Source organism: Diceros bicornis, chromosome 4 (genome assembly GCF_020826845.1).
Source record: "Diceros bicornis minor isolate mBicDic1 chromosome 4, mDicBic1.mat.cur, whole genome shotgun sequence".
NCBI classification, from domain to species: domain Eukaryota; kingdom Metazoa; phylum Chordata; class Mammalia; order Perissodactyla; family Rhinocerotidae; genus Diceros; species Diceros bicornis.
Window position 1 is genome coordinate 69,480,763 of NC_080743.1, and position 11,761 is coordinate 69,492,523.

Sequence of the window (11,761 nt, forward strand, 5' to 3'; positions counted from 1 at the left end):
TGTTGGCTCAAAAGAGGTAACAATATTTCCTCTAAAGTTGTTTAATGAACACCTTAGAAGAGGCTTACCAGTTTTAAGTTTCACCAGTAGTATACGAGAGTGCCTGTTATCTTGTATCCTTATTTATATTAGTAATATTTCCTTTTAAATGCTTGGAATTTTATAACCATAGATACATTGTTACATACATAGTAATTTGTAACATACTGAGTTAGGCTTGTCAAATCTCATCAGATATTCCAATAGAAGTCACAGTTATTTGCCTTTTTTTTTTTTGTAGGGAAGGTCAGCCCTGAGCTAACATCTGTTGCCAATCCTCCTCTTTTTGCTGGGAAGATTGGCCCTGGGCTAACATCCGTGCCCATCTCCCTCTACTTTTTTAAATATGTGGAACGCCTGCCACAGCATGGCTCGATGAGTGGTGCGTAGATCTGCGCCCCGGATCCGAACCTGTGAACCCCAGGCCACCGATGCGGAGTGCCTTGAACTTAAACACTATGCCACCGGGCCGGCCCCTATTTGCCTTTTTATTTGTTAATTAAGAGCCACTGGCAGAAAGCTCCTTGACATCAGTCTTAGTGATGATGATCTGGATTTGAGACCAAAAACAAAGGCAACAAAAGCAAAAACGAACAAGTGAGACTACCTCAAAGTAAAAAGCTTCTGTACAGCAAAGGAAACCATCAACAAAATGAAAAGGCAACCTACCAAATGGGAGAAAATATTTGCTAATCACATATCTGATAAAGGACTCATACAACTTAATAGCAAAAAAACAAATAATCCAATTAAAAAATGGGCAAAGAGGGCTGGCCTGGTGGCATAGTGGTTAAGTTCACGCACTCCACTTCGGCAGCCCAGGGTTCACAAGTTTGGATCCTGGGCGCAGACCTACGCACTGCTTATCAAGACATGCTGTGGCGGCGTCCCAAGTAAAGTAGAGGAAGATGGGCACAGATGTTAGCCCAGGGCCAATTTTCTTCAGCAAAAAAAGAAGAAGATTGGCAACAGATGTTAGCTCAGGGCTAATCTTCCTCCCCCCCACCAAAAAAAAAATGGGCAAAGAACCTGAATAGACATTTTTCCAAAGAAGATATTAAAATGGCTGGTAAGTACATGAAAAGGTGCTCAATATCACTAATCATTAGGGAAATGCAAATCAAAACCACAATGAGATACCGCCTTGCATCTGTTAGAATGGCTATTATCAAGAAGACAAGAAATAACAAGTGTTGGCGAGGATGCGGAGAAAAGGGAACTCTTGTGCACTGTTGGTGGGAATGTAAATTGGTACAGCCACTATGGAAAACAGTATGGAGGTTCTTAAAAACATTAAAAATAAAACTAACATATGATCCAGCAATTTCACTCCTGGGTATTTGTCTGAAGGAAATGAAAACACTAACTTAAAAAGATATATGTACCCCCACATTCACTGCAGCATTATTTACAATAGCCAAGACATGGAAGCAACCTAAGTGTCCATCAATGGATGAGCAGATAAAAAAATGTGGTATGTGGAATGGAATGTTATTTAGCAATGGAATATTATTTAGCCATAAAAAAGAAGGAAATCTTGCCATTTGTGACAACATGGATAAACCTTGAGGGCATTATGCTGAGTGAAATAAGTCAGACAGTGAAAAACACATACCATGTGATTTCACTTAAATGTGGAATCTAAAAAAAAAATGAACTCATAGATACAGAGAACAGGTAGTGGTTGCCACAGGTGGGGTGGGGGTGGGCAAAGTGGGTGAAGGTGGTGAAAAGGTAGAAATTTCTAATTATAAAATAAATAAGTCCTGGGATATAATGTACAACATGGTGACTATAGTTGATAATATTGTATTGTATATTTGAAAGTTGCTAAAAGAGTGTATCTTAAAAGTTCTCATCAGAAGGAAAAAAATTTTGTAACTGTGTGTGGTTATAGCTGTTAACTAGACTTATTGTGGTGATCATTTCACAGTATATACAAATATGAAATCATTTTATTATACACCTGAAACTAATATGATGTTATATGTCAATTATATTTCAACAAAAAAAATAGTTGATAGGCAGAGGGAATAAGCAGACTCTGGGTAAAGAAGAGCTTCTATGATGTATGATATAGGGTGATGTGGTATGGGAGAAGGCAGGGCAGGAGGAAGTGGTTAATGATTAAGATGTTGGATCCATGGTTCAAGAGCTTGGGAAATTTAGGTATGGTTCAGGAATATGTCAATATACCAGAGTATTCAAAACATAGGTAAAGAGATGACAGCAATAGATTCTAGGCAAGCAGAAGGTGGCCTGGGAGTCAATAAAGTGGCATCTTATTGGTGGAAGTAGTCAGTAACTAATGCTTTGGGAGTAGTGCCAAATATAGCCCTAGCCTGGAATGCAGGGCTATAGAGAGGGTAAATGCACAGATGCTGGTGAATAATGTAAAGAAGAAATCCAATCTCCTCTATCCGGGACCAATACAGGGGGGAGGGAGCACAGAGGACATTATGGTTAGGAGCTACATGGATACATCCTGCATCCCAGTTTCTTCTTCTGGCTAAGATTTTATTCCAATTGAAGAGCTGAGGCAACTAATCTACTTTCTGCCCCTGCCATGATTAGCTCAGCCAAGATAAACCTCAACATGGCCTGGACCGTAAATGGAGGATCTGGTGTTCTAACCACTTGCTTTCCAGTCTGAGATCTCTTTTTGCTTCAGTTTCAACTTTTGCATGATGGTGGGGACCACAGAATGGCCCATCAGGAAATCCTGCTCCAGAGAACTGGAAAAGACAGAGGAGTTGGGCAAGGGACCGATATGAGTTAGAATTCTCATGAGTAGGAAGAACAGACACCACACTCGTTTCAGTTATCAAGTTCAAGAAAGTGGGAAGTGGGCAATCAAACTGAGATGCAACTACTCCTCCTTTTCTCTCCCTCTTCTTAATATTCTCTTTTTTTTTGTTCATTTTTGTTTCTGTAGACGTATCTCCCCCAGCCTGCCATTTGCCCTGACTCTGTGTATAAGCTGATGCTCAGCTGCTGGAGAAGAGACACCAAGCACCGTCCCTCGTTCCAGGAAATCCACCTTCTGCTCCTTCAACAAGTGGACGAGTAACGCTGTCAATGCCTGGCGACGTTCTGATGGCCCAGGTCCTCCTCACAAGACCTACCACTCACCCACGCCTAAGCCACTCCATCTGGACGTTGAATGGGCCTGAGAGACAGAGGCTGTTTGCTTTTCTCTCTCTCTGTCCTCGTCTCCCTCCACTCCACTCCCTCACTGTCTACCCCCAACCCATATATACATTTTTTTTTTACATTAAAGAACTAAAAAAGAAAAAAAAAGCCTAGGGCAGATAAAATCTAGTAAAGAAATCTTACTTGATATACCAAAGTGTTGGATAACGAAGGCTAGATAATTTAGATAATTTATAAAGGTTAAATATGCTTGTGTTTATAAATGTGCAGATTCTACAATATTTTTTCTCTACGTCACCTTTAAAAAAATATTTTCAGAAAGAAAAACTTGAAGAGTACTAATTCCTTAGGAAACATGAGATTAGGCTTAGGGAAAACCCTTGGTAAGTGTGGAGAATCTGATGAAATGGTATTCAGTAACTGATCACAGATGGCTTAGTTTCCTAATTTGGCCTCTGGACATGTCCTATACTCCACATTTCCCTCTCTTGTCAAAGTAGATGATACGTGCTTGGAAAACTCCAGCTTCTTGGAATGGGTGTTTTGTTCATTCACAGGTAGGGGTCAGGGTTGAGGTCCATATACATTGGAAATACAGAGGATGTGCATAGGAAAGAATGTTTACTGCAAGGTGGTATGAAGGGGAATTGTCATTTGCAAACAAAGAGTACCTCATGCACGGAAGGATCCTTGACTAGAGAATGGACACAGGAAAGGAGGCCTATGGAGGACAGGTAACAGGTGTGCTATTCTTTTCTGCGGTGGATCCCTCCTCTTTATCCTGTTCAGACATTTTCAGGTGTGTGTTTTAGTGAGAGCCTGATTTTGAATCAGTAAAAACTGGTATTTCGAGATCTTGATCTTAGACCCTTTGGTTCATCTTCTCCAAATCTTCCAGCTCTTTTAATGGCTGAATCACCTATGGGACCTGTGGGCTGGGGTTGAATTTCTCAGGCATTCATATCTGAAGGCCATGCACAATACGGTATAGATCTGTCCTGAGTGTTCCCAAAGGGTTGACCTAGGACCAATGAGGGGAAGTTACAGGGAGATTGACTTCCACTCCTTATTAGAGAAAACACAGCCAGAGGCAGACCATACAAGGAGGAGTGGGCTGTCTCCAGAGTGGGGAGTCCTTTGTCACTGAAAAGGTTCAGATATAGGCTGAAGAACTAGGCAGGAAAGATGTAGGCTTTCAACCATATCAAACAAGATAAGTGGTTGTGTAAGATGGTGTTTCAAGTCTTTCTAACCCTAAGAGTCCCTGAGAGGCACAGGGTGAGCATGATAGAGAAGTCAGCCAGTGCTGCTGCTTAGTATATACACTCTTGCTTTGGAGGTGGTATGACCAGCAGAAAAGACAGCATGAGGCTCTGGTTTCAGAATTCATGGGAACTGATACACTGCCAACTAAGAGTCCCCTCAGAGCAGATTCTGAGCTTTCACGCTCCACAAATCCTCAGATGCAGTGGGAAGCAGGAAAAGGGAACCCTCAATTCCCACTGAGGAGAAACAGACAAGATTATAGAGTAAGCTTCCTAAGCTTAGAAGAAATAGTCTTGACCCCTTGGGTCTGCTCTGTTGCCCTCACCCAGCCCACTTTCTACATAGTCCCTCAGGAACTTGAGTGTTCCCCAGTTCAGCCTTCAGCATTGCTCCAGGCCACAGCAGATGCGTAAATCCCAAATCCCCAAGATTCGTTTTAAAGGTCACCATCCTTCCCCTAGCAAATACTCTTTCCCCATAGTTGTCCTGTGACTCTGGTGTCTCGTCTCTCCCAGGACTAACTTTGGAGAGATCATTGGTTTGGGAGTCAGGAGAGCATTGTTTTGGGAGCTTTGGTCCTATTTCTGCCTCAAGCCAAGTGTGTCATCTTGGACAAGTCATTTTGCCTCTTTGTCCTTTTGTTTTCTTGTCTATAAAATGAGGAAATTGGATTAGGCGGTCTAGAAGTCTTTCTCAGTTCTGATATGTTCAGTGTTCTCTGGATAATTTGATCTACAATTGACATGGACTCAGTTATCTGGTCATTTCCTCCCCTGAAAATTGTGGTCAGCAAAAGGGATCATGCGGGGAGGTTACTATAATAGTAGTAACGGTAACACCTACAAATTGTACCGTGCTTTAAAGTTTTCTGTGTGTTTCCACATACATTATCTATTTGATAACGTGCAGGGTCAGACATGTTCTCTTATTACAGCGGGACCTGTCACACTCTGCTTTCAGGATCAGTGTTAAATTCATGTATTATTCAGAGAAACAAAACTCACGTATATATATATACACACACACACATATATACATATATATATGATTTATTATAAGGAATTGGCTCACACAATTATGGAGGCTAAGAAATCCCACGATCTGCCATTTGCAAGCTGGAGACCCAGGAAAGCTGGTGGTGGTGTAGTTCTGAGAACCAGAGACCAATGGCGTAAGTCTCAGCGGAGGGCAGAAGACTGACATTCTAGCTCAAGCAGTCATCAGAAAGTTAATTCCCCCTTCCTCTGTCTTTTTCTTCTGTTCAGGCCCTCAATGGATTTGATGATGCCCACCCACATTGGGGAAGGCAATCTGCTTTACTCAGTTCACTGATTCAAATGCTAATTTCATCCAAAAACACTCTCACAGACACACCCAGAAATAAGTTTAATCTGGGCATCCCATGTCCCGATAAAGTTGACACATAAAATTAATCATCACACTTCAATAGAATTAAATGGACTTGAAGTCGGGGCCTGCAGTCTATTCTTTATCGACCTTCCTCTTGTAGGGCTACTTCCAGACCATGCCATGACTTCTTATGTGGCAAGAGAAATTAGTATCGTTGTCCCTTCCTTTGCCTAACATCTCTGCACTTATTTCTTTTTACAGTTCTGTCTCAATTCATTGAATTTCATGATCCCATATGAAAAATCACATTTAAAATGAACTTAGTGTGTCTGCATTTTCCTGGCCTTCAGTCAGAGAAGGAATCTGTTTCAGGTGGCTAGCAAATATATGTTATCATGTAGAGTTATCCTTTTCTGGGATGAGGAAGGCTCCATTTTCTGGCACTGAGACTTTTTATTACAGACAAAGGTTTAAATTCCAATCTAGTCATGCCCATAGAGCTTAGCAGCATAAATCTAAGAGATGCGACAGAGTCCATGGTGAAGGCTTAGTATGCAGAATTTAAAAGTAGCTCGAATCTAAATGAGAAGAATGAAGCTAGGAATTATTTAGAAAAAGAGATAGGAAAAGAGATGAGAAACTGCGGGGCCTTGTTACCTTTGTAGTAAGTTATCCTCTCCATGATATATGTGAAATATTTTATGTCTGGATTGTGGTTTTGGGCCGTCAGATTTAAATTTATACTCTTGCTGGTTAATGTGCTGATAACTAGGTCCAAATCTTGATGTGCTGTCCAGACACATATGTGCTCAGAAAGATCTGTAGGGGAAAGAGGCACCCGAGGGGGAAATGTGGTTTTAATGCTGTGGAAAGAACACTTTCGAGTGTACAAGATGGTATAACAGAGAGCATTGTATGGAAGTGGAGTGAAAAATGAATAAACGAATGTGCATGAGACTGAATGGGGAGGCGGGTGGGGGTTAGAAAGAAGGTGACATAAAAGAGGTAATGGAGAATGCTCCAGAAGGACTGGGGAAGGTCAGGGCAAGCAAGGTAGAAACAGACACGCTGTTGAGAATACATTCTGAAGCATGAAAGCAAATCTCTCTGAAGAGAGATCTGAGAGATGGCAGAAAAAGTAAGTGTCTTGAAGATAAAAGATAAATATGTATGGAGAGAGAAGAAACTCTGGATGATAGAGATTATAAAAATATTTATTAAAAAATGAGAAGTCAGGTGCAGTGGGTGAAATGGAAAGGGGCTTTTCAGGGTTTTAAGAAAGGGGAAGTCCGTCACGAACATGAAACACATCAGCAACCATCACGGAGGGATCTTTTCATTTCAGAGGGAGTGAGGAAGCGAGGCTGTTCGAGCATCTGCGTATTCTAGCTAGACCACTTCAGGTGCTGGGGTTTAATGCTGGTGAGAAGAAATAAACTCTTTGCCTGAACTGGACTTGGTTTTCCAAGTGCTGCTTTGGAAATGAAGACCCAGAGATGGGGAATTGATGGTAGTTCACGGATCTTTGTGTTTCCCTCTCTTGCTTCTGTTAATGAAATCCATTTTAAATAATGCTCATCATTGCTGTGCCCAGAAAGGCCAGAGGGAAACGCTGAAACAATAGGCTTAAGTTAGACTAGACTAAATCTTGTTTGATATCTGCACAAAGAGGTATGTGCCATGTTGGAACCATGTGTTTTTCCAGTCCCGTGCAGGATTCCCACAAGAAAGCCATGATGCGGGGCTAAGCCATGTGTTTTGAGTAAAGGAGAAAAGAAGAAGGGAAGTGTCTGAAAGAGGGAAAAAGATGAAGATGTTCCAAGGAAATATTCTAAAACAGAACAGCATCTGTTTTGCCCAAAACTAAAAAGAATGAAGAAAATTACAGTTAAGACTTAGAATACTCCTAATATATAGCTATTAAGTCTTTGATCCTAAATTGAATTTATGGACCTGCCATCTTCGTCTTTTCAGTGAGACCTCTGACCTCTGGCAGTGCATATGGTAGGTCCCTAAATGTTTCTGGAAGTTGCAGATCTAGATCTACCCTGGGAAATCCTTCTGAATTAAAATTTAACATTTTTATAGAAACAGATTAATGCCTTTTCCACTTGGTAAATGTCTTGAAATGCTGAATTGCGAGGGAAAGAGACGGGAATGGTGATTCAATTTCTGGCATTTTGAGTTCTCTGCTACAATTAGCTGCATTGTTTGGTGGCAGAGTGTGGTAGGTAATTGTTTAGTTGCCGTATCCTTTTTTTTAAACTTGTTATCTTGAAATAGTTTAAGATTCACAAGAAGTTGCAAAAATAGTACAGAATAGACTTACCCTGACACCAGGCCTTCCCTACTGGTAACTGTCCATTTTCAAAACCAGAAAATTGACATTGGTCTAATACTAACTAAACTACAGACTTTACTCAGATTTTATCAGTTTTTCACGTGTACTGATTTCACTTCTGGATACTTTTAACCATGCTGATTTGTAACCCGTTCTTGCTTGGATGCGGTGGGACAGACACTATCTGGATACAATACCACAAAATTCTGAAGAGAATATAACAAATTAACCTGTTCCTTTATCAATGAGCAATATCCTGCCTAGACTGGGTCCACATTTTCTGACTAGTTTGGCTGTTTAGCATCTAGAACAATCCGAAAGCAGCTTAGAAGGATTCAGCAACACAAAAGACAGTAAGACCTGCCCATAGCTTGCTGCTAGAGAATCAGGTATGGAAGGATATTGTAGATGATTCCTGCAGTTCCTACAATGAGTAGGATTTGTAATGGTGGCAAGGAGAGGACTTTAGAGTAAACCAGTATTTTGGTCAACAGCTAGGTGGCACTTAGTTAACGGCAGCATAGATAGTTTGTGGAAAGGATGGAGTACAATGGTATAGACCCCTAATGTGTGATTAAACACTGTGTACAAAATAGTAGAGACATTTCATTTGCCTAAATATCTGTTCTTAAAGAGAGTAACAACCGCATTGGACCAAATTAAATACGAACATAGCAGCAACCTGGGGGGAAGGAGAAAGTCTGGTTTTGTGAATTACAGTTTTGAGTTTTGTGATGGCATTTTTAAGCTGCCCTATTTAAGTGTCATAAGATTATAAGAGTGAGCACCCAGTCAATATTTGCTGAATGTTGTTTTTTGAATGAATAAAGATGGACACAGAAACTTGTCATCCAGCATAACTGGGGTGAATTTAGGGAGAATTGCTTTACTGTAATATAGAGGGTTTATTTTTGTATGAGGAAAGAGAAAAAGTGGCCAGACTTGTACCTGGTGAAATACATCCTTTATTTGTATATTTTCTGATGGTGAAATCGATCTATGGAAATACGTTATTCTTTGAGGTATTTAGACAGCAATGCAAGGTAGTTTTCTAGGGCACGTCATCAAGAGTAGACCCCAGACTCTGGCCCCAAATCCAGTCCATTTGAAACAAGCTTTTTAGTTTCTCCTGCAGACACCTTGTCAACAACTTCACGGGTCTCTAAAGAAGAAGGATGGGAGTCCCAAACTAGCCTGTGCTTACCCACATTCACAACTGCATGTAAAGGAAGAATTTGCAACGAGACTCAAGGGAAAGCACAATGGGATAAGGTAATCCCTTTGAATGAAAAACTGTTTTCTTGACAAGAGGCTTGGAAATAATTGAAAGTTGGCAGGATTCCTGCAAACACACCAAGAGTTTGTAATCTAGCCTATTCATTTTATGTCCTTTACTATTCATTGATACTGCTATTCTTCTACCCTGTTGTCTGGTAACTTTTTCTGAGGCTTGAGTTTCCGAAGCAATGTGGTGCATTCTTCCTATGAGGAGGAAACATCTGGGCCTCATTCTGCAGGCTTTGGAGGATAATGTGTCTTGTCAAGGGGTACATAGCAAACTGATTTAATTTCTGCTTAAAACTATCATAGTCATTCCAAAATAGAATGCGTAAAAATTCTCTGTATTAGAAAAAGAAATGAGATACCAATTGTATATTTTCTTTTCTTTATTTATTCTCTGTAAGTCTGTCAGATGATAGATTGTAAATAACAATGATTAAAGAAATATGCTACTGATGGATCCTTCTTTCTGTGTAAACAGCACAGTTGTGGGCTTTGTTATTCTTACTCCTTTACACCCTTAGGTCCTTTTTAGAGAAGTGATGGGGCGCGGGGACAGAGCCGAGGGTGTGTCTGGTGTGGACGCCTGTTCCTTGAGGGCTATCCCGCAGAGGGTTATTTACATGGGCCTCGCACATATCAGTTGACTGTTTATTGGAAGAAAAGCATCATGGTCTTTGGCATATCCAAACACACCAGAAATTGAGATTTTATGAGTCCAGTTCTGGGGAATCCAGTCCAGAATTAAATGGGGATCTTTTATTGTTGTTGTTACAAAGTTGTCTTGTTTGATACACAAAAATCCCTTCTAAATCCAAATATGGTCTGTCTGAAGACTGCCTGTGCATACAAAAAGCAACAAAAACTATGGACAACCAGAATATAGACTCAGCCTTCATAACAGAGATTAGGATGATGAAACCACCCAAAACAATATGTTTCTTCTTTCCCCTGAAGAATACATTTATACTTTTAATTTTCTGAGTAATATGAACATGTTTTTTTCAGTGATGACCATGATAGATAAGGGAATGGATCTAAATCCCCAGAGAATAACCAGAGGACTCATGAATTCACACTCTGCCCCCTAGAGTGTCTGGTCTGATTCTAGGACTAAGGCCAGGGATTCAAATATCTGTGTGGTGGGAATGGGGTTGGGGGTGGAGGAAAAAACGCAAGCAGAGATAGCAGAGACGTTCAAACAAGTACAATTCTACTGTCAACACCTATTGCTAAGGTTTAAAGGTAGGTATGAATGATATATATGTGTCTGTATGTGATATAGCATAGATATATATTATGCATATATCTGAATATATAATCTGTTACTGAGGACAGAGATCACGTCTGCTCTTTTATGTTTTGACTAACAATTTGGAGGACTCTGTGTTTTAAGAGTTGAGGACTCACAAACTGATTTATTTTCATTTATAATTTTATATTCATTTTGTATCCAAAAAAGAAGTATACACAATTATAATATCTTCTCGTCCTTGAGTCCCACACAACAATAACTTCTTATGTATAGGCAACTTATGACCTCTTACTATCTAATTAAATGGGTAAAATCCTACACTCAAAGTAGTTTTGGGCCAAGCTGGATGTATAGTGATTTGAAGAGAAGATGGATGAAAGACACTGACAAGAAAAGCTACATGGTCCCATTGGCAGCTGTTCTTTTGCCCCTGTTTGCAAATCAGAGACAAACAAGTATGTCCTGGAGAGGTTTATGAGGGTCTAGACTAGAGCTCTGTACTGGAGGGTAAAGATACTCTTACTCATCTTTATCTACCTAAGGATTGTTTCAGGCACCATAAGAGGAACCAGAGATTGGTTTCAGGGTTTAGGGTCGAGGAGAATTTATTATATGAAGTAGTAAATATTCAAAGGTGAAGATGCTACATTTACTATTCCGATCACAGGGCCAAGGTTTGTCAGGGATAAATGGGATCATTGTGTACCATGTTGTTCTTCTGCTTTCCAGGAAAATAGCCCACGAATAACACAAACTCAAGATGACTCACTTGGGATGATAAAAGCCATACTTACCTATTTAATAAAAATGTTATGACTGTTATTGGGCAGTACTACATGTGATAAAATATTACGATTTTTTTTGGTGAGGAAGATTGGCCCTGAGCTAACATCTACACCCATCTTCCTCTATTTTGTATGTGGGATGCCACCACAGCATGGCTTGATGAGTGGTGTAGGTCTGAGCCTGGGATCTGAACCTGCAAACCCCAGGCTGCCAAAGTGGAGTGCGCTGAACTTAACCACTGTACCACCGGGCTGGCTCTGATAAAATATTTTTAAAACACAAAATTAAGT

The 11,761-nt window shown here is 40.3% G+C and overlaps 1 protein-coding gene across 1 annotated transcript in view; it reads left to right on the top strand.

Moving 5' to 3' along the window:
- Positions 1 to 9,890, top strand: part of DDR2 (discoidin domain receptor tyrosine kinase 2) — a 152,205-nt gene extending 142,315 nt beyond the window's left edge. The window contains exon 18 of the mRNA XM_058539706.1: positions 2,975 to 9,890. Coding sequence (XP_058395689.1) covers positions 2,975 to 3,109 — 135 coding nt within the window. The 3' untranslated portion in view covers positions 3,110 to 9,890. The remainder of the gene's footprint in view (positions 1 to 2,974) is intronic.
- Positions 9,891 to 11,761: the final 1,871 nt, after the last annotated feature.